The 23,623-nt window shown below is 43.3% G+C and overlaps 1 protein-coding gene across 2 annotated transcripts in view; it reads left to right on the top strand.

Annotated features, from left to right (window-relative positions):
* The first annotated feature begins 309 nt into the window (after positions 1-309).
* Positions 310-23,623, top strand: part of RCAN3 (RCAN family member 3) — a 36,344-nt gene continuing 13,030 nt past the window's right edge. The window contains exons 1-3 of one of the 2 annotated variants that reach the window (XM_059135681.1): positions 310-586; positions 7,200-7,391; positions 8,894-9,142. In XM_059135681.1, coding sequence (XP_058991664.1) covers positions 8,948-9,142 — 195 coding nt within the window. In that variant the 5' untranslated portion in view covers positions 310-586; positions 7,200-7,391; positions 8,894-8,947. The remainder of the gene's footprint in view (positions 587-7,199; positions 7,392-8,893; positions 9,143-23,623) is intronic. The other variant, XM_059135679.1, reaches the window with a different exon arrangement.

Raw genomic sequence — 23,623 nt, forward strand, 5'->3', positions numbered from 1 at the left:
CGACACGGAGCCAACGGGAGAAGGAGAGAAACTATTTCTGGCCACGGTGGGAGACGAAAAGGGCGCCAAAGGCTCTGTCGTCGGGTGCTTAGAGGCCCGCTCTAGCAAAGCAGCCCCAGCGCCCCGCGGCCCGGGAATCAGCAACCCCAGCTGTGCCCTCCAAGTGCGCGCGCGCGCGCGGTCAGACCCCCGCCCCGCCCCCAAGGCCGCGCGCGAGGGGCGGGGCCGCTTCCTGCCGGCGTCCGGGCCCGGCGCGCCCCTGCCGGCCGCCGACCTCGGGCGCCTGCGCCGCGCGCGCTCCGCCGGGGGAGGGGGCGGAGCGGGGACGCGCGCGCGACGCCGGCAGCCCGGCTGGGCCCTGACGCCGCTCGCGCCCCCGGCGAGGCTGCGGCTCCCGCGAGCGTCGAGGGCGTGGCGGCGAGGCTGCGGGCGGCCGGAGCCGCGCGGACTGTGTCCCGGCTGCCGCCCGCCGCTGTCTCCCTGGTCCCCGCTCCTCGCGGCGGCCCGGCTCCCGCGTAGCCCGTCGGGCCGCCCGGGCCTCGCCCCTGCCCGCCTTCCCTCCTTCCTGCAGCGTCGGAGCGCGCAGGTGAGTCCCCTTCGCTGGGTGGGGCCGGCGCGCGGCTTCTCCCAGCCCCGTGTGCAGGCAGCACTGGGGAACGTGGGGGGCGCGGGGTGCGGAAAGTTAAAGGAAGAAAAATAGAAGGAAACAGTCCGCAGATATCCGAGAGAGGTGGGCGTTCCGGTGCCCTAGACCCCAGAGATGCTGCGCGTCCAGGGTCCTGCCCCTCTTGTGCCCAGCGTCTTCTCCCGCAGCTCTGGGGTGGTGCCTTGGAAAGCAGAACCAAGAAAATTGTTCTCTCCTGTCCACCGGCGGTTTTCTCGCAACAGTTCGCCTCTGAATAGCTCACAGGCCCATTTTGCCCCTTAAGGCAGGAAAGGTGCCGTTGGTAAAACAGGGACGGCCGGGAGTTCGAATCCCCTCTCCGCCCCCTTGATAATGCACGACTAGCCTTCGCTTTACTAACTCGCTAACTTCGTGGAACTTGTCTGTCTGCTTCCATCTGCTGCCTGGACCGGTAGAGTGACAGTGGTCTGTTTGCAGGCAGCTCACTCCAGCTTCCGTGCAAAATCTGATCATCTCCTTTAGGGATTACGAATCTGGTGTAGGGAGCAGGTCAGACCCGTGTGTCCGGGACAAACCAGGATTCTTTGAAGTGATGTTTTAATGTGTTGCTCAAAGCCAGAAATATTCTACCCCCCCGAACTGAAAATTACCTAGCACACCACATTATTTACACTTGTCATAGAATTCTCTGCATTTCATGGAAGTCTCTGATGTGCTCCTTGGTAAGAGAAGCAACTGACTTATTTGTAGCTGTAATTGCCTAGGATTCAGAATAATTTGGGACTATTTCATTAGCTCTGGTTCAATTTATTTAATTATAAAAAATACAACATGGAGACTTGGGGTATAGATTTTTGTGCCTCACACAAATTTGTACTTTTTGGCAGGGACTTTCTGTTGGTCTTGAGGAATTTCTAATGGAGGAAGAAAGGCTTGAGGACTGCACCCCTTCTTTAGCGGTGCCATCAGCTTTACGTTTAACTGCCTCCGCAAACCTTTTCTTTCCTGGCGTGGGAAGAGATTTCATTGCTTTTAGGGAAAACGAGATTTTTCCCATTATTGAGTTGTAACATTTGTAAAGCTTTTAAACATGTGGGATGTCAGGGGTTACAAATGAAAGCATATTTTGTATGGTGCCAGAGGATTTGTTGGTTGAAAGACTTATTAAGCAAAACATCGTGATCAACAGTGTGATTTGGAAAGGCATTAGGCTGAAGCCTGTGAAATAACAGAAGGTCTAAAGTTAAATACCATTTGTTATTTAGACTCCCCCAAAGCCCCCAGAAGGTGGGTGTCAGACAGTAGATCTCCCCTCTCCCTCTAGAATGTAGAGGTTATAGTGAGGGAAAATGCATTATATACAGCAAAATAGCATCAGCTTTTTATATCTCTACCTTAATAGGTCTTTAAAACCTATTATTTTCATATGATCTCACAGTTGATTCTTTTGCTGTTGTTTGTTTCTGTTCTGTCTCTCACACTAAGAAATACCACTATTCCTGGTGGAGCACTGAAGCTCAATGATTATAACAGGACCAATTCTAAATTATCTGTGAAAAGAGGGCATAGGTCATCAAAACATAAAAATTACAGAAATCTGATTTTCACCTACTTTAGTTTTGCATCAGTTTTCTTTTCTTTTTTCTTTTCTTTTTTTCCCACAACTACTAAAAAGCAGTAAAAGTCTACCTAGAAGTGGTAAATGAGGAGGGAATAGAAGTTGGAGACTTACATGATAGCTCAGGGCCCCCAAATTGACAATTCTGAGGGTTTCTTTGATAAAAGAAATTTAGTCCAAATTCTAATTTTGAGGTTTTTAAAAAGAATTTAGTAGTTCAACAACATCTATAAGTATTGTCCTTATTTTATATATGAGAGAACAAGTAAGAAGCCAGTAATGACTTACTGCAAGGTTATTTTTCAGGCATGTGTAGAGATGGAAAGGGAATACTTGCCTGTTTCCAGTATTGGTCAGTCTCATTTTGAAAACATCAAAAGATAATAAAGTGCATCTAGCTAAGGCATTTTAAAAGTTAACCAAGTTGATAAGTGTACTATTTTGAAAAATTATTTTTAAAAAATCCTGGAAGAGGAGGAACTTACCTTTTCCTGATCAAAACTTAAAATACGAAGTCAAATGCACGTGCCTGATGTTTTGTCTTGATGGATTACTTGTGTCACAAGGCTTGTAGTAGAGCAGATGGTCACCAGTTTTCCACTCATTTGATATTTCCATGAAGAAACAATTTGCCAGAAGCCAGCCACAGCTACAGTTGCCCTGAGATGATGCTAAACCCTGATTAGCACAGCCCTTTGCTTACAGAAACTGGAGGATATTGGTTCAGCCTTTTCTGTTAAACCAAGGTTTGACCTTATAATAGTTGGAGTGGGATAGAGTTTGCAACAACTCCAGGACCAACAACATAAAAACAATGTAGTTTTGTAACTTTCTCCTTTGTCTTAATAAAACCAAGCTACTACCAGGGAAGTCACCTTATAGGATGATTTCTTTACAGATGTGCTAAGATTGTCATGTCCACTGGTTGATTTTGATCAGCTCTCTTTTTCTGTTCAAATCTATCTGCAGTTATGATGTCAGAAAATTATGAAGTGGTTGATGGTGTTGTCTTGGGCTGTATCCAAAAAAGTGCCCTGGTTTGCCTTCAGCAAGTTCAGCAAGAGAACTGTCATCTGAAAGATAATATCTCTGATATTGTGGGCACTGAATTACAACACAAAATTCCATGAAGCCCATAAAAAAGGCACTGTGGCCCTTTTTTTTTTTCCAGCTGGCTGTCTGTTTTTAAATTTTAAATGTGTTCTTCCTGGAGCCCTATTACTACTGCCAGGGGTTGTTCTGAGCCTGTTTCATTGTCCATTTGCCACTGAACAGTTTTCTTGAAATGATACAAAGTATTTATTTTCTTTTGTAGCCTTTTTGTTGCTTGGAATTAAATTATTTGGTTATGTATTTTTCTTACTTTATTGTTTTAATATCTGTTCCACTGATGGTTCTTGGCATCCTTTCAACCCAACAATGCCCTGACGTACATTGTGCCTGTGTAAAAATAATGGTTGAGCACTAACTGTATGCAAAGCATTGTTCTGAGCACTTAGCATTTAATCTTTCTGACATCCTGATTGGGTAAGGATTATTATTTTATAATTCTGTTTTACAGTTGAGGAAACAGGAAGGGAAGCAAAATAATTTGCCTAATATAGAGTACTGGGGGAGCCAGAGTTTGAATCTAGAAAATTAATAATGGAGCCTGACTCTTCCTGAGATATACTTAACGACTGTTCAAACTTGTTTGCAGTTACTATGATAAATTATCAATCCATCCTTTTTTTAAAATTATTATTATTTTTATTTATTTATTTATTTATTTTTAGAGAGGGAACGAAGGAGAGAGCACAGGGAGGGGCAGAGAGAGAGAAAGAAAGAGAGAGAGACTCTTAAGCAAGCTCCATACCTAACACAGAGCTGATGCAGGGCTTGATCTCCTGACACTGAGATCATGCTCCCAGTCGAATCTAGAGTCGGATGCTTAACCAACTGAGCCACCCAGGCACCCCAAAATTCAGTCTTTTAAATGTATAAGTGAAAAAATGTAGCAATACTATAAAGGTTATTTAAATCTCTTGGGACAGGGCACCTGGGTGGCTCAGTGGGTTAAGCCTCTGCCTTCGGCTCAAGTCATGGTCTCAGGGTCCTGGGATGGAGCCCCACATTGGGCTCTCTGCTCAGTGGGGAGCCTGCTTGTGATTTCTCTCTGTCAAATAAACAAATAAAATCTTAAAAAAAAAAAAAAAAAAGAAATCTTTGGGACAAAAGACAGATTATTTAACAATAACCCAAAAAATTTGAAGAGAATAACCATAAAGACATTATTTGGATAGCTGACAAAATTTATATATAGATGCTGATTTAGGTAACAGTATTACCAGTGTCTGTGGATTGTGTAAGAAAATGGTCTTGTTCTTACACAGTGAAATACTTAAGAGTAAAGACAGCACATTTGTCTTACATTCAGTGGTTCAGGGGGAAAAGTATATGTTTAGAAATAGAATGATTTTAAAAATGGGCATAGATTAATTAATCGGTAACTCTGGGTAAAGAGTGTACAGGAATTCCTTGTAGTATTCTTACTTTTCTTTTTGAAATTTTTTCAAAAGAAAGTTACCCCAAAGTGTAGGTAGAAAACAGGAAATGAAGGTGTAATATTCTAAGAATTTTTTTTTTAAGTCATGTGAGGGATTGTTTCCTGTGCTCTGATTTTCTTTTTCTTTTTTTTTTTTTTTTTTTTTTTTTTTTACCCCTTTTTAGGGGTTGGAGGAAGGATCTTGAAACAAACAAACAAAAAAATCTTATCAAAATTTGGTTGATTTTTTCATATTTCCAAATCTAGACATGCACTGCTCTCCAGCTTTCCAGCCTACAAATTACCAGGCAGAGTATTTTCTTCACCTCTTTAATGGATTGAGAGTAGGGCGAGATTAAAAATATTAGTGCCTCTATAAGAGAGAAGATATAAAGACAGTCTACTTTTAGTGGTATTAAAAGTTAAACTGAGTTGGTTATATCATTTTCCTGCCTGAAGGCCTTCACTGGCATGCTGACATTGACCAGTTTTTATATCAGGACTCTGTAACTCTACTTTCAAGGAACTTGGTCCACGCCCCCTTTTTAACTCTATGTCATGCCACCCCACAAATACGGTACCCTGTGGCCACCGTATTTGTGGGGTGGCATGACACAGAGTTAAAAAGGGGGCGTGGACCAAGCTCCTTGAAAGTAGAGTTACAGAGTAACTCTATCAGATCTCTGTGCATGCCAATCTGTCCTGTCTTTGTCCATGAACTGTTAGCTTTGCCTAGAATGCACCCCATCATTTTTCTGATGAAATTCTGTTCATCTTTTAAGTGTGTCCATAACATTCATGGGGAAACTAAATTTTCCTGGGCGTCTGGGTGTCTCAGTTGGCTAAGTGTCTGTCTTCAGCTTGGGTCATGATCCCAGGGTCCTAGGGTAGAGACCTACATCAGGCTCCCTGCTCAGTGGGGAGTCTGCTTCTCCCTCGGTCCCTTCCTCCCCCTCACTTGGGTTCTCTGTCTCACATAAATAACTTAAATCTAAAAAAAAAAAAAAAATTTTTTTTTTTCTTCATCTGTGCTGCCATATCACCGGGGTAAACAAAGTGCTATCTGCTTTCACTCAGCAGTCCTTACTAAGCATATACTGTGAACCTGAAACTGTGCCAGGGACTCAGGATTCAAAGTCGCTGCCGGTCTAGTAGCTGGGAGTGATTTGTAAACAAATAGTTGTGAATAAGTATTTAATAGAGTAGTAAACAAAGTGCTCAGAGAGCTATGAACGCTAAGTGACAGCTTGGTTTCAAAGAAAAGATGACAGTGAAAACTCCAGTGAGATACCATCCTCCCCTACCCCGCCCCCCGCCCGCCCACCAGGCCCCTTTCCAGATTGGAGATTTCTGGCACAGTCATCTAATTAGAGGTATAATGTTTAAAATTATGGCAGTACCTGTTTGCTACCCAGGCAGATATGTATAATCGAAAGCCGGAAAGACAGTTCTGGAACTCAGGAGAGGGAGGTTGAGTCTGAATACATGAATCATACAGACCAGTGATTTTCGGTATGTGTAGGCCGGAAAGAGCTAGGAGCAGACCAGAATCTCTTGGGGTTGTGTACTTTTTCCAGGCTCTCCCCTCCCCTTCATTGCCCCAGATTCTGCTCTTGCCCTGGTGACAACCTTCCCAGCTTACAGTTGACTGTGGAGAGTGAAAGGCAGCCTCAGCCCCGTGCGGGGTGTGTGTGTGTGTGTGTGTGTACCTTAGGGTAAGCAGGAGACACAGCTGAGCAGCCCAGGTGGTTAAGTGGTTAAATGCTGGAGTGTGGGTGAAACCGCCCAAGAAGAATCAGAGGAGGAAGGAAGGGGATGAAACCTCAAAGAGCCCAAGTGAAGAGGGTAGGTGGAGACCCAGGAGCCATCGACAAAGAGCGGGGGAGGAGGGAGCACCAGGAAGGCAGAGGCCCCGCCAGGTTGCAGGGTGAGTGGGTGGGCAGCAGGGCCTGGTGCCGCAGACGCAGGCCTGTGAGGGCAGGGTCAGCCCGACGACAGTGGTAGAAGCCCGGTGGCACCCAGTTTGCCGGTGACCATGGTTGAGCAACAACCAGCAGAAGGGGAATTGGTAGGAAAGGTGAAGGAGAGGCAGGTGGAGAGGTAGATGGAGGGGCAGGTAGAATCCACAAGGAAAGGTGTTGCTTTTTATTTTTTTTTAAGATTGGGTGGGTGGGGGTGGGAAATCTTAAATAGGTGTTTTCGCTGAGGAAAAGGAACAGATGGAGAAGGAGAAATTGAAAGTATAGGAGCTAATTCGTGGACCAGTTAGGAGCAGTTAGCATTGTGGAGGAGAAGAAATTCTGCTTTGGTGGGAGCTCCTTGAGGATAAGAACTATTTCTTACTCATCTAATATCCCTAATAATACCTGTCATACAATGGGCATTCAGAAAATATTTAATTTTTTTATTTTCTCTCTCTTTTTTTTTTAAAGATTTTTATTTATTTATTTGACCCAGAGTGACAGCCAGAGAGGGAACACAAGCAGGGGGAGTGGGAGCGGGAGAAGCAGGCTTCCCACTGAGCAAGGAGCCTGATGCGGAGCTTGATCCCAGGACCCTGGGAACATGACCTGAGCCGAAGGCTGATGCTTAGCCGACTGAGCCCCCCTCATTTTAATAAATGAGTAAGGATTTTACTTTTGGGGATTAGTCTTTCCTGATGGGCGTAGCAGAATAATGAAAAGATTAAAAAAAACTCTGCTGTTTTTAGCCTATCATTAACATCTGTCATGTACTCTGTATAAGCAATATATTTACAGCATTTTCTTCTTTGAAATAACATGGGAGATCATAAATGAAGTAGTATTAAACTACTAGTAAACTACTAGTAATCATGACTACTTAATTTTTCTGTGCCTGATTGGTATTTCTTAAATTCCATTTCGGCATATTGAAATATGTTATGGGGGCACCTGGGTGGCTTAGTGGGTTAATTAAGCCTCTGCCTTCGGCTCAGGTTATGATCTCAGGGTGCTGGGATCGAGCCCCGCATTGGGCTCTCTGCTCAGCAGGGAGCCTGCTTCTCCCCTCTCTCTGTGCCTGTTGCTCTGCCTACTTGTGATCTCTGTTTCAAATAAACAAAATCTTAAAAAAAATTAAATTTAAAAAAAAGAAAAGAAATATGTTATGCTCAAGGCACTGTGCTTGGAGTTCATCAGAAGAGACAGACGTGCACATAAGGTCCATAGAAGACAGACTCTGTTCCATTATTTAACAAAGGGACACTATCAGCTCAGTGCCTTGGAGTTAAAATTATTCATTTTTAAATACTCAGAAAAAGGACATCTCTTTGATTATTGTCTGTGTCAGATTTTGCCTTTTTAAAATATTTCTTTTTTGTTGTTTAATTTATTTATTTCAGAGGGGCAGAGGGAGAGGAAGAGAGAGAATCTTCAGCAGGCTCCACACCCAGCACGGAGCCTGAGGCAGAGCTCTATCTCACCATGATCTCACTGAGATCATGACCTGAGCCGAAATTAGAAATTAAGTGTCAGACCCTTAACCGACTGAGCCACCCAGGCATCCTAAACATTTCTAATATTAACAAGGACCTACTTTATATAGAACTTCTGGTTCTGTTAAACTTAATTCTTCAGAAGTACAGTCAAAAAGAACAGACTGGTTAAGAAAGGTGAAGTCATGTCATTGCAGACAGATTTCACGGTGCAGATGGTGAATGAATCGTGTGGGTTTTTAAACGCTGCCAGTTTCAGTGTTGTAGACCAAAAACCCAAAACAAATATGTGAAGACAGTTCTGGTTCACATTTTCCTTCCTACTGCTTGTAAACCAGTGTACAGATTCACTCATTTTGTATTGCCCCCGCCTCCCCTTTTTTTCCCCCCAATTCCACTAGAAAACTTTTTGCCTTTTTTTGGTCATATGTCATTGCCAGTGAAATATGCAAGATAAAATATGCTAAGCAAAGTAGAACATAAACAGAGTAGAACATGTAGAATTTGTTAGGACTGTAATGAATTGATTTAAAACTCTGCTTTATCTTTGCTGAACAAGATTGCTTCCGTTGATGAATTGCTGTCTTAAGAATTGACTGAAACAGTATTTGGCCTTCCCAATCTTATCTTTATGCTTTTTTTTTTTTTTTTTTTTTTTTTTTTTAACACCAGATGCCTTATAGACACCTTAGGACTTTAAAAACGAAGACCTGCTGTTAGGGGATAATGCTGGGGGACACTATGAAATCTTGGAATGATAGCCAGTCAGATCTCTGTAGCAGTGACCAAGAAGAGGAAGAAGAGATGGTTTTTGGTGAAAATGAAGATGATTTGGAAGAGATGATGGATTTCAGTGATCTGCCTACCTCACTTTTTGCTTGCAGCGTCCACGAAGCAGTGTTTGAGGTGCAACAGCAGAAGGTAGGCACGCTTCCTGCCTTCCCCTGCATGTGGTAGTGGGTTCAGTGGGGCCTCAGGGAAAGAGCAGATCGCTGCTGTGCATTTGCCGAGTTCGTTCCTGGCCCGTGACATGTACGAAAAGCACGCATCAACCCTTAGACATGGCTGCAGCATTTTTAATTGTATTTTATGAGCGCCCTGGTCTGCAAGACATAGGAAATATTTCAAAATTAGTCCTTCTCCCACAACTACTTTGAGAAGCACTGGTTTATAGTGAACTCTGAACCAGGTCTTATGAAGTCCTGATTCATTCACTCAATTCATTTATTCATTTTTTGAGCCTGTGATTAAGGAAAAGCTAGTGATTTTTATTCTGGCTTCCTATTACTTGGGAGTAAATTCATACAAGCCAGAAGTATTTTAAGCTTTTTTCTGAGGCTGATTACATAATTAGGATTATTTATAAATTCATTGTAACAGAATTGTTAGCATTTCTTATATTACTTTGTACAGTTTGGGGAAAAATGACTGAGTTTATTTTTTAAAGGCTACTCTCCTTTAGTTCATTCATTATTTACCTGGAAAGAGAGGTTTTGTGTGTGGCTTTTTTTTTTTTTTTTTTTTCCATCATGACCTCACAAAAGCCTATAGGTCTCAGTCGTACCAAAGTAAATATTCTTGTCATTGGTAGAAATTTTGCATGTGCTGACAATTTTTTCTCAACATACGAGCCCTTTAATTTACTGTCTGTGCACCCAGAGAATTTTCCTTCCAGTGACTTTCTTGGAGAGAACTTCATATGGTTTGACTCACTACGCACTCAAGTGCGCAAGGCACTGTGCCACTTGCTTCCAGAGATAGAGTAGGAATAGAAACAGCTTCTGCCTCGGACCGTGTACAGCCCTGCCCAGGAGATAATAAGCAATTCGGCATAAGATGGAACACTAGTGGCTTTCGAGGCACTGAGTACCTTGAGGTGTCAGAGGACAGGAGGACAGCCAGCTGGAGGGAAGATCTTCCAAGGAGATGGCATTGGAGAAGAGCGGAGCGAGCCAGGGAGGAGGTTAGCAGGGAAGGGAAGGGGAATTCTGGCCAGAGGGAACAGAACGAGGCCACGAGCTGACTCCAGGAAGTATGAACACTTCAGGGAGGAGCTCTTGTGGCAGGTGCACAGGTGAGACGCAGCCAAGGTGAAGTTAAATCCAGCTGGAAAGGTGAGCGTGGGACGTCCTGCAACGTTCAAGGGGCTTGCCCTTCTTCGGGAAATAGTCTTCTGAGCAAAGGGGTGATCAGAAGTACGTTTTAGGAATGTCTGTGGACAATGTGTGAAGACCAGGGCAGCAGAGGTGGAAGGAGAGCCCGAAGGGAGGGGCCCCGGTTAAGAAGGGCGGGGTAGAGCGAGGGGCCACCGCCAGTTTTGTACCTTTCAGCTTTGTTTTCGTTTCTTTCTCAAGCTCAGCCATGATGCAGACTGTTTGAAATCATCCTTCCTAGTTTTCTCAAAAGTTTTAAGAGCTCTGCATTTTTGTATAATAATTACATAAACCTTGTTGTTTATTTGTGATCCATGAAAGACCCACACATATTACTAGCTTTATCTTAAAATTATAATCTAAGGATTCATTCAAAAAACCTCACAATCATATCCGTTCCAACTTCTTTTTTTTTTTCTTTTTTTAAGTGTAAACTAGGAAGTTTTTTTTTTTTTTAACTTGCCAAAGTAGTGAGTTCTTGTTGATTTATTTTCATTTGAAAAACCATTTGGGATTATATCTAACCTAAATTAAATGGGAAGTCGTATCATTAGAAATTCTAGGAGCAGTTCAGTCAGTGGACTTCCTTTTAGATACGGTTCTTAGTCATGGTAAATTTTGTATAAAAGCCTTACTGGTAATATCTGCAGCTGCAGAATATTAGTTTATAACTGGAAGTTTCTCCCTTTTGGCCACTTTTGCCCATTTGCCACCCCATTTTCTCATTCCTCTGGCAACTACCAGTCTCTTCTCTGTACCTATGAGTTCATTTTGTTTGTTTTGTTTTTTGAATCCCCGACCTTAAAGAGATCACATGGTAGTTGCCTTTTTCTGTCTGACTTATTTCACTTAACAAAATGCCCTCGGGGTCCATACATGTTGTCCTAAAGGGCAAGATTTCTTTTTTTTTAACAGCTGAATAACACTCCCTTGTGTGCCTCTGTGTGCGTGTGTGTGTGTGTGTGTATGTACAAGCACACACACACACCACATTTTCTTTATCCAATGATGTCAATGGACACTGAGGCTGTTTCCATGTCTTTGCTATCGTATATAATACTGCAGTAAACATGGGGGTGCAGATACCTTTTCAAGTTTGTGTTTCTGGTTTCTTGGGATAAATACCCAGAAGTAGAATTGCTGGATCATTTTAATTTTTTGAGGCGCCTCCATACCATTTTGCACAGTGTCTACACCAATTTACATTCCCACCAGTAGTGCACAAGGGTTCCCTTCTCTCCACATCCTCGCCAACACTTATCTCCTCTCTTTTTGACACTATCAGGTGTGAGAGTGATATCCTCTGGTTTTATCTGCATTTCCCTGATGATTAGTGATGTTGAGCATCTTTTTGCATACCTGTTGGGCATTTGTTTGTCTTCTTTGGAAAAAAATGGCTATTCAGATCTCCTGCCCATTTTCCAAATCAGATTGTGTGGGGTTTTTCTATTCAGTTTATGAGTTTCTTTATATATTTTAGGTGTTAGCTCCTTAACCAGATACATGACTTGCAACTAGTTTTCCCTGTTCAGTAGGTCACCTTTTCATTTTGTCAGTTTCCTCTGCTGTGCAGAAGTGTTTCAGTTTGATGTAGTCCTGCTTATTTTTGTTTTGTTCCTTTTGGTTTTGGTGTCAGATTAAAAAAAAAAAATCATTGCCAGGACCTGTGACATAGAGTTTATCACCTGTTTTTTTTTCTTCCAGGATTTCTTATAGTTTAAAGTCTTACACCAAGGCTTTAATCCATTTTTGGATGAATTTTTGTATGTGGTCTAAGATAATGGTTGGAGTTCATTCTCTGTGTGTAGCTGTCCAATTTTCCCAGCACCATTTACTTACAAGACTGCTCTTTTCCCATCGTATGCTTTTGGCTCCTTTGTTGAAAATTAATTGACTGTGTATATGTGGTGGGTTTCTTTCCCCACACTCTAATTCTGTTTCATTGATCTGTGTGTCTGATTTTATACCAGTACCATAATGCTTTAATTATTATAGCTTTGTAATATCATTTGAAAGCAGGGAGTGTGATCCTCCAGCTTTGTTCTTTCTCAAGATGGCTTTGGCTATTCAGGAATTTTTATAGTTCTGTACGATTTTTAGGATTCTATATTCTATTTCTCCGAAAAATGCCATTGGAATTTCAATAGTGATTTCATTGCATTTATAGATTGCTTTGGGTAGTATGGACATTTTAAGAATAATGATTCTTCCAGTCCATGAGCATGAATATCTTTCCATTTATTTATAAATTCTTCAGTTTCTTTCATTTCTGTCTTGTAGTTTTCAATATACAAATCTTTTTTTACCTGTTTGGTCAAATTTATTCCTACATATTTTACACTTTTTGATGCAAGTATAAATGGGATTGTTTTCTTAATTTCTCTTTCTGGTAGTTTGTTATAAATATAAGAAATATGAGATACCTTTGGGTTTTCAATATCCTTCAACTTCACTGAATTTATTAGTTTTAACAGGTTGTGTTTTTTTTTTAAGTCTTCAGGGTTTTCTGTGTATATCATGTCATCTGCAAATGGTGACAGTTTTACTTCTTTTCCAATTTGGGTGCGTTTTATTTCTTTTTCTCACCTAATGCTCTGGCTAGGACTTCCACTACTGTGTGGAATAGAAGTAGTGAGTGTGGGCATTTTTGTCTTGTTCCTCATCTTTGAGGAAAGGCTTTCACCTTTTCATCATTAAATGTGATGTTATCTGTGGGCTTATCATATATGGCCTTTATTATGTTAAGATATGTCCCTTATTACGGGGCGACAGTAATCAAAACGATATGGGTACATACATGTCAATTATATTTCAATAAATTTTTTTAAAAGCCATTGTTTTTCTGGCATAAAGATGAACATATTGACCAATGCAATAGAATAGAGAGCCCAGAATGAACCCTGGCACTTATAGTCAAATAATTTTCAACAAGGGTGCCAAGACCATTCAATGTGGAAAGGACAGTCTTTTCAACAAAAGGTTCAGGGGGAAATGGAGATCCACATGCAAAAGAATGAAGTTGGACCCTTATCTTATTTTATGCAAAATTTAATTCAGAATGGATCAAGAACCTAAATGTCACAGTTAAAAACCATAAACCTCTCAGAAGTTAAAACCATAGAACTCTTAGAAGATAACAGAGGAAAAGCTTCTTGACATTGGATTTGGCAATGATTTTTTGGATATGACACCCAAAGCACAGGCAACAATAGAAAAAAAAAAGTTGGATTTTATCAGAATTTAAAATGTGGACATCAGAGGACACCTTCAGTGAAAGGCAGGAAAGGCAGTCCCACAGAATGGCCGACAGTATTTTCAAGTCATATTATCTGGTAAAGGATTAATATCCAGAATGTATAAAGAAATCCCAAAACTCCACAACAAAAAACAAACAACCCAGTTGAAAAATGGGCAAAGAACTTAGATATTTCCCCAGAGAAGATGCACCAATGGCCAATAAGCACATGAAAAGATGCTCACCATCACTAACCATTAGGGCAGTTCAAATCAAAATCACAGTGAGATGCCACCTCACACCCATTAGGATGGCTGCTATCCTAAAAACAGAGCAGGTGTTGACAAGGATGTGGAGAAATTGGAACCTTTGTGCGTTGTTGGTAAGAATGCAAAATGGTGCAGCTGCTGTCAAAAACCGGGGCAGTTCCTCAAAGAATTTTAAGCATACAATTACCATAAGGTCCAGGATGCTGCTTCTGGATATGTTTAAAAAGCAGGGACTCGGGCGCCTGGGTGGCCCAGTGGGTTAAGCCTCTACCTTGGGCTCAGGTCATGATCTCAGGATCCTGGGATTGAGCCCCGCATCGGGCTCTCTGCTCAGCAGGGAGCCTGCTTCCTCCTCTCTCTCTGTCTACCTCTCTGCCTACTTGTGATCTCTCTCTCTCTCTCTGTCAAATGAATAAATAAAATCTTTAAAAATAAAAAGCAGAGACTCGAGGAGGTATTCATGCGCCGGTGTTCATAGCAGCCTCCTTTGCAACGCCAAGAGGCAGAAAGAACCCATGGGTCCATCGATGCATAAATGCATAAAAGGCGGTGTAGAGATCCAGTGGAATGTTATTCAGCTTTAAAAGTGAATGATGTTCTGATACATGTGATAACATGTATGACCCTTGAAAGACATACAAAGTGAAATAAGAGACACAAGGGGACAAGTATTGTATGACTCTTCATCTGTAAGAGAGGGTAGCCCAGCTCAGAGAGATGCAAAGTAGAAAGGTGGTTGCCAGGGCCGGAGGGGGTGGGGAATGGGGAGTTACGGTTTGGTGGGCACAGAGGTTCAGTTGGGGATGACGACAGAGTTCTGAAGATGGGTGTGGTGTTTCACAACAGTGTGATGATGTTTAATGCCACTGAATTGTACACTTAAAAATGGTTAAAATGGTATATGCTGTGTTGCGTATATTTTACCACAATAAAAGTATGTAAAAAGGTGTTTAAAAAAAGAACCCTTTTTTCTTGAGCTTAACATTCTTCGTAATATGCTTTTATATATACATACATATATCATGTGCATATACACACACATACATATTACACACACACATGTGTGTGTGTGCTTGTGATTTGTATGTATTGGGCCCCTCTGTTGCCCCAGTGCACGTCCTCTTGGCCCACCTCCTCACTCCAGATGTTGCTCAAGCAGCCAGCTGTGCGCAGGTATAACCTCAGCCACCGGCCTCCACTATATCATAACCTTGCATGTCATCCCAGTGTTTCTCTGTTGCCGGTGTGGGGCAGCTGGGCTGTTCCTGACGCCTCTGCAGAAGGGAAAATGTGAGGGAGTCAGCATCCCACAGGGCGACCCTTGACCAGTGGGAGACTAGAGCCGGTGAATAAGCCCCCCTTCTTCTGACCCTGAAGCCAGCTCTGAGGGTCTTCTTACTGCCTTCTTAGGGCTTCCAGCCAGATCACACCCCGGCTGGCCACAGAAGTGACCGCTTGATAACAAAACCCAGACAGACAGGAGGAGGACCGGCTTTCCGTCCTTCCCTGTTTCACTGTTCCCTCTCTGTCCCATGCAGTCAGTTCCCCAAACAGGCTCCCTTGTGTGCGACCTTGCCTTGGCCTCTGCTCACCCAAGGAGTCCAGGTAAGACACAGGCAAATAACTCCCAAGTTTGGTTACTTATCTTGTGTGAAGGCACCATCCCAAGCTCCTAAACGAAGGTCAGTTTTTAGGTCATGCGAGAAGGATAAAGACTAACGTAAAGAAAACCCATGTGGCCACCCAATTTAACTAATAAAATGTTACTGATGTAATTTGAACCCCTTGTGTCTCCTCCTACAGATAACCATTACCCTGAACGCAGTGCTTATGATTTCCCGTGTAATTTCAACATTTTAATTAAGTCTAACCATATGAAATTGCCATATTTGTAGGTCCAGTGATCAAATATTGGTCTTTCTTCTGCTTCCGCTTAACTATGTGTGCATATACTATGATTGATCCTTGAACAATACTGGGGTTAAGAACACTTACCCTCCATGGAGTTAAAAACTTGGAATTTCCCCCAGAATTTCACAACTAATTGCCTGCTGTTGACTAGAAGCCTTCCCAATAACATAATCGATTAACACATACTTTATATGTTATACATACTATGTACTGGATTCTTAAAGTGAGCTAGAAAAAAATGTTATTAAAATCACAAGAAAGTATGTTATTGAAATCACAAGAAAAATGTTACTAAAATCACATGTACAGGACTATACTGTATTAAAAAAAATCCATATATAAATGGACCGACACTTCAAACTGTTGTTCAAGGGTCAACTGTACTTTTAAAATTTTCTATTTTCAATTGTCATGATTGTCCATTTGGAAAGGAATCGACATAGTGACTGTCAGAACTAGTGAGTTCAGAAAGATTGTAGGATATGGGGTCAATACACAGAATCAGCTGTACCATCTATATGCTAGCAGTAAACATTTGGAAACTGAAATTTAAAAAACATTACCAGTTACAGTAGCACCATGAAATATGGAAATATAAGTCTAAGAAGATACATTCAGAATCTGAATGCTAAAAACTAAAACACTAGTGAAATACATCACATTTTACATTATTTTATTTATTTATTTATTTATTTATTTATTTTTTAAGATTTTATTTATTTATTTGACAGAGAGAAATCACAAGTAGATGGAGAGGCAGGCAGAGAGAGAGAGAGGAGGAAGCAGGCTCCCTGCCGAGCAGAGAGCCCGATGCGGGACTCGATCCCAGGATCCTGAGATCATGACCTGAGCCGAAGGCAGCGGCTTAACCCACTGAGCCACCCAGGCGCCCCGACATTTTACATTATTTTAAATTGTATATAAGTGGCATATGGTATGAATTCTTTTTTTTCCCCTCAACATTTTATCTGTAAGAATAATCCATGTTGAAATACGTATTGTCTCGCTTACTATACAGTATCCCATTCTATAAAATTACCATAATTTGTTTACAGCTTCTTACGTTGGACATTTAGGTTATTTTTGACAGGTGCTGTGATGCTAAATGTTCTGTGTATGTCCTCTGTAGGTGGGGGTGTAGAGGGGGGTCCTTAGGGGTTATAACAGGACAGATGCTTCTGGCTGGTAAGGTTGCGTTTCTTCAGTGCTAGCAAATACTGTCCAGCGGTGTCTAAAGTTGCTTGTACCTGTTTGCATTCCTACCAGCCCCTCTTAGAAGAGTTTCCAGTGTACCACAGCATCTCCCATACATTCTGTTCTCAGAATTTAAGATTTTTGCCAGTCTGGTCGTTCACATTTTTGTTACTTTTTAATGAATTTCTGGGTAAACTATAAATGACCTCTTCTCAGACTCACTGCTCAGTGGAGGGCCAGTTTTTTCCTCCAAACTATCGCAGACTGGTTTTTGTAAAATGCACTAATGTCACAGGAATGTAAGCTTGCCAGAATGGTTTTAGACACTTTTTCTCAATTTCTCTGCTGAGCCTTATCATGGACTAGTCGCAAATTCATGGACTTGCGCTGGGTCCTCAGACCACACACCACAGTGTATTTTAACATTTAGGGATTTTCAGATACCTTAGGATCTTCTGAAATGAAAAAGGTATCTCCAGTTACCTTCAGTTATATTTATGGTTTCCATTGTGAATATATCGTCTCAAAACCGAGTTAAAAAGGACTTGGAATCAGTTCATTAGGTAATTTGGTATCCTAATGACCAGCGGTATTAAGATATCACCAACTTAAAAGGAGCTTTGCTGTCATGGTCTTAGACATGGGCTTGTAGGTTCTGCAGTCTGGCTCGGTGCACATAAGCAGTATTGTTGAACACTGTGCCAGCCACGGTCATTTACAGGTTCTAGGAAGACCACGGTGATCGAGAAAAGGTGCCAACCCCCGTGGAGCATAGGGAGAGAAAAATTGACACGCAAACAAGTGAGTAAGACGTTCCAATATAACATGTACCACAAAGAAAATAAAATAGAGGGATAGGGAGTGGCTTGCTGGGTGGTCATTTTTAACAAGAGTGGTCAGGGCAGACCTGTCTGAACAAGTGGCATTTGAGCCGAAACCTGAATGATGAGAAAGAACCGGTGTAATAGTGAGTCATCCTTGGCTTCCTATAACTTAATTGAAATTTATCCTACCATCATTCAAATAACTTTTCTCTAATGTGTACAGATAGTCAAAATGCCTTCTAGTTTACCTTTATCAGTGCATACGATGGCATCTGTCCTACATCAAAGATTTTTTTTTTCCCCAATAATCTTATTTCAGTTGGGAAAGATCTGCCATTCCCCAAGTCAAGGCAGGACTCAAGGCTCTCGGATTCTAAGAAACAGCTGGATTATCCCAGTGTGGACGTTCCTAATCTGTCCAAAGCAGGGCTCCCATGGGGGAGGTGGAGAGTTTGGGAGTGAGCGAGCTCCAAATGGGCACGTGTGTCACTGCCACACTGCCTGGCCCAGAGCCTGGCTTTTAAGACTTGCTGCTTATTTAAGTATGTGCTGAATGAGCCTGGGAGCATCATCTGCGGGGCCACGATACCAGTACTCCCCAAGGCTTATGTGGAAGCTTCATAAACTAATTTTAATGACGATGTCCTTTTATTTCTTTTATTTCCTAATCTGATATACATTCTATTTTTATGAGTTTTATAGACAATATAAGGGTACCACAACATGTCTGTAACGTATTTATGTATGTATGTATGTATGTGTGTGTGTGTGTGTTTAGGTAACTAAAATATATTGGGAGTACATACCAAGATATCTTTACTGGTTTGGGAGCACAAAGAACTCTTTTTTTTTTCCTGAACCATTTTGAGGTTAAGTTGCCAACAATGATGGCCATCACCCCAATACTACAATATGTGTTTCCTGCAAACAAGAACCTTCGCCTAGCAGAAAACACAAAACTCAGGAAATTAACACTGGTGTATTACGCCCTTCTCATCCCCAGGCTCCCATTCAAGATTTGCCAGTTGTCTCAATAATGGCCTTTATATCAAAAAATCCAGCTCCTTTGGAAGCATTGCATTTAGCTGTCAGACGCCTTCAGTCTGGGAGGATGTCTGGTCTCCCCGGGTCTGTCTTGGGGTTCACACGCAAAGGTTATAGGCTGGTTATTTTATTGCATATCTCTCAGTTTGGGCTTGTGGGATGTTTCCTCGGGATTAGATTGATGTTGTGCGCCTTTGGCAGGAATGTCACAGAAGTGATGCTCTTGTCACTGCGTCCTGTCAGGTGGTAACCTTGGACCCACTCCCAACAAAATTCACTTGGAGCCCTTGACTAAGGTGGTGTCTACGAGGCATGACCACTGTCGAGTTATTCTCATTCTCCTTGTAATTAGTAATTATTTTGTGGGAGGTGTTTGTAAATGTCCTGTTTCCCCCATCAGAGTTTTAACATATTCATTTATTTATATCCGTACAGCTCATGGTCTCTGATCTTGTTCCTTGGTTGTAACCTGTTAACTGTCATGACTTTGATTTGTCCTTGGCTCAGCCAATGGTGGCTCCTTCAAGATGGCTTCTGTGTCTCTGACACGTGCACATCATTCCTGAGTACACCTTTAAACTCTGCAACACAACAAGATATTCCAGAATTATTCTGTACCTTGCCTGCCCAGCCCTAGATCCAGCCACTTTTCCGAGGAGCCCTGCCTCCTTCCAGAGTTCCAGAAACCAGGATGTGCGTGCAAGTCAGCTACCACTGTCCCTGGGCATCTCGGCGGACAGAGCCAGGAAATATCTAGATACGTGCATCTGTGTGTTTCTGGTTATACTTGCCAAGTCCAGGCCAGCACTAAAGAATTCATTTCTAGTTTTCTCCCATTTCAGCTTTGTAAGTCCTATTTGACGGAGAGAAAACTAGCTTCTGTTGTCTTATTATTTACTTATGTAGTCACTGGTCTGTATGTTACTGCCACAGTCCACCCTCTTTCCCATGGGGATGCCCTCCTTACCTGACCTGTGCTCCAACGCCCTGCGCCCAGACTCCCCCGACGTGAGAGTCCTCTGCACCCCACCCAGGTTCTCACAGTCCCAGAGCACCGAGCTCACCCTGCGTGGGATCAAGGATGCTGTGCTGGGCCACCCCCAACCCAGACCATGCTGACCCCCCTGGGGCGCCCGGACCCCATGCTGGATGGCCTCCCTGCACAGACCTCCCTCCTCACCCTTCTCCCTTCACTTGGGCTTCGACACCCTGTCAGCCTGCCCCTTTGCTGAGATGCCTTCCCTCTTTCCCTGCTCTGGGCCGTCTTCCCGCCCGGGCACCCTCCTCAGCCCCCTGAGCTCCCGTGCCGGGCTGCCCCTCATGGACACACTGACCTGACCCTGTTGGGTTCCGGCACCCCAGGCCAGGCCTGCCTCCCAGTTGGCCACTTTCTTCACCCTGCTGGGACTCAGACACCCTCTGACCCTGTAGCTCCCTGCTCCCCATCAGCATGGGCGCACCTACTTTACTTGGCTTTGCCTAAAAGCTTCTAGACGAAATGTTCAGCAAGAAGAAGGCTACCTTTTTCTTATTTATTTTTTTTTAAGATTTTATTTATTTATTCATGAGAGAGAGGGAGAAGCAGGCTCCCCACTGAGCAGGGCACGGGACTCGATCCCAGGATCCCAGGATCATGACCCAAGTGAAGGCAGACAGACGCTTAACCATCTGAGCCACCCAGGCACCCCTACCTTTTTCTTTTCTTTTTTTCCTTTTTTTTTTTAAATGATTTTATTTATTTATTTGAGAGAGAGAAAGAGAGAGAGAGCATGAGAGGGGAGAGGTCAGTGGGAGAAGCAGACTCCTGAGCAGGGACCCCGATGTGTGACTTGATCCCAGAACTCCAGGATCATGACCTGAGCCTAAGGCAGTCGCTTAACCAATTGAGGCACCCAGGCGGCCCCCCGCAACCTTTTTCTATTTTAAAGAACAAGTAACACGCATAAGTTCCTTCTCATGGCCATTTGTGACATTCTTTCAAGTTTACATGTCTTTGGAAAGATGGGTCTCTAGCTTTCAAAATGACCTTCCCCCTCTAATGTCCGTGAAGAAAACACCACCAGAAAACAAACTTGTACCCTGGACAAATCACAGTCAGTATGTGGTCCTTGCTGTAGCCTCAGCACCTAGGGTCGGAATAGCCTTATTGAATGGGGGAGTGTGGATGAACAGCAAGGAAGAGTCTAGATGGAGATCACATGGGCAAGCCCAAGGATGGAACATTCTTGATATTTGTGCATAACTGGCCTCAATTAAAGAGAATCCTGTCTTTCTGCTTCACATTTTCCTTCTGTACTTCAATAACTTCATAGCAGCCTTTTCCATTTGTTTAATTTTTTTTTTAAGATTTTGTTTATTTATTTGACAGAGATCACAAGTAGCCAGGAAGGCAGGCAGAGAGAGAGAGCGGGGAAGCAGGCTCCCTGCTGAGCAGAGAGCCTGAATGTGGGGCTCGATCCCAGGACTCTGAGATCACGACCTGAGCCGAAGGCAGAGGCTTAACCCACTGGGCCACCTAGGCACCCCTCCATTTGTTTTAGATGGTTTTTCATTCCCCTGTGCTAGCTTAGCACTGTGAATACGTGCATAGCAAGGCATTTTCAAGACCATCTCCAAACAATTAATTTTAAGAAAATAGCAAACAAAACAAAGATAAAATTTATAAAGATTAAAAGCCAAGGAAGTGAAAACTATGTATTTTTTGAATATGAAGAATTCTGCTATAACTACCAAAAAAGAAAAAATTCTTGCTTTTCTCACCCTCAACTCAAGTCCCAAGATCATAGCAGAGGAACCCAAGTTCCTCAGTGTCCTAACAGAGAAGCAGCCGTCTCTGCTTCGAAGGGTCATGGTCACAGGTGAGGTTCAGAAGATCCCCCAAGGATGGACACTAATCACTGGTGCACTGTGTCCTCCAGCACAGCCAATTCTCCTGGGAGAGCGTGTCCCCAGGGGGCTGCTCCAGCAGAGTTGCTGTGTCTGAATCACTAAAGGACTATCAGAAAGGGCAAATTCCAGCTTCCCAGTGGTGACCTCCAGAGTACGTGCCAGTGCCATCCGCTGATGCCGTGTTGCTGCCATGTTGCTGTCATGCATTCATTCACCTCCTTCTCGGGGAATCGACATCGTACAGAAGAGCAGCTATTTTTTGCGACGACAGAATAGCAAGAAGACTGTTGGCAAAACCCTGCCCTATTTCTGTTAGCAGCAGTAACAGTACTCACTGTTGTTGTTCTAAGAGCCATGAGTGTTCACTTTGTCCTCCACAATAACCCAGTGAAGTGGGTACTTTTACTGTCCTCAAGGAACAGGTAAGGAAACTAGGCACAGCAAAGGTAAGTGACCTGCCCAAGGTCACACAGCTACGAAACAGCGTGGAGTCAAATCCAGACAGTCTGGCTAGAGAGCTCTGCTCCTTGAGAACATAAATCGTTGGTAGAAGCCATCAGAGCTTCCTGAAGTTTTCTGTCCAGGTTGTGGATTCCTTCTGCAGTCTTGCTTTTGTGGTCTCGTGTTTGAAGATGGGACCGGGACCGGTTTCTATTAACTGGATGGAGAAAGGAATAGTTTACCCATGATAAAGGCCAGTGAGCAGAGAGCTTCTGTTGCTCAGGAATGGGTGGTGTCTACTTATGTCCTCTCAGATGTAGAGAAGGGTTTGGTATGCTCACCAAAGCCAGTGCTCCATCACCAAAGTCATAGGAAAGAGACCACCGTGGTGACGAGCCAGTAGAGCACCTGTAGGCTGCCCCCCCCCTTCTTCCTGACTCCCAAAGAAGCTTGAGGCTGGACTTCCCTAATCTCTGTAATCTCCTCAGCGAGGAGACCAGGAAGAAGGAAGTGAAGATTCAACTGGACTTCCTGGTGAGCAGTCATGGGTTTCCTTGTGCATGAATCCTATGATCCTGACCTTGACCCCTGAAGCCTAGGTACTTCGTACAGCAGTTTGGATGACCAACCCTGTTTCACTTGTGCCTGGGAAAATTCACACGGTCTTCTGGAAAGAACCCACTTGTGTGATTTTTTTCTCATCTCTGGTGTCTTGGATCCAAACAATGTTTGAGCTCCAGCACCTGGACGAGCTTACAGACCTGAAATGTTGCATGGGCCATCTTGAGTCCTTGGATTAGGTAATGGCCGCCTATAACCAGACTGCCGCTTCTAGATCCCCAGCAGCACAGTGCTCAGTGGGGCAGGAGAGGACATGCTGAGCAGCGGCAGAATACTCTGCTTTTCTCTTTTTGTCTGCCCACGCCACAGGCTTGTTCCATCTGCCCTTTCCTCCAGGAGGCCTTGCAGTCTGCTCCTCTGTCTTCTCTGCTCTTCAATAAACAGCCGACCTTCAGGCTAAAGAGAAAAAGCCATCACTGCTGCCTGGGGACTGTCAAGATCTGGGATCTCATTAGACAGAGGGGCCCTGCCTGCCACCCAGTCAGCTTCACTGTTAAAGTCACAATTAGGGGGCACTTGGGTGGCTCAGCAGGTTAAAGCCTCTGCCTTCGGCTCAGCTCATGATCCCTGGGTCCTGGGATCGAGCCCCACATCGGGCTCTCTGCTTACCAGGGAGCCTGCTTCCTCCTCTCTCTCTGCCTGCCTCTCTGCTGACTTTTGATCTCTGTCTGTCAAATAAATAAATAAAATCTTTAGGAAAAAAAAAAAGTCACAGTTAGGTGTGATAGTGGTTGTGGATCTCATTCTCCTAAAGGGGCACCCTATTTTCTATGTGTTTTGAGGCTGGTAATTGGCCACCAACCTGCCCAAACATGGGCTCT

The sequence above is a fragment of the Mustela lutreola genome, chromosome 10 (genome assembly GCF_030435805.1).
Source record: "Mustela lutreola isolate mMusLut2 chromosome 10, mMusLut2.pri, whole genome shotgun sequence".
NCBI classification, from domain to species: Eukaryota; Metazoa; Chordata; class Mammalia; order Carnivora; family Mustelidae; genus Mustela; species Mustela lutreola.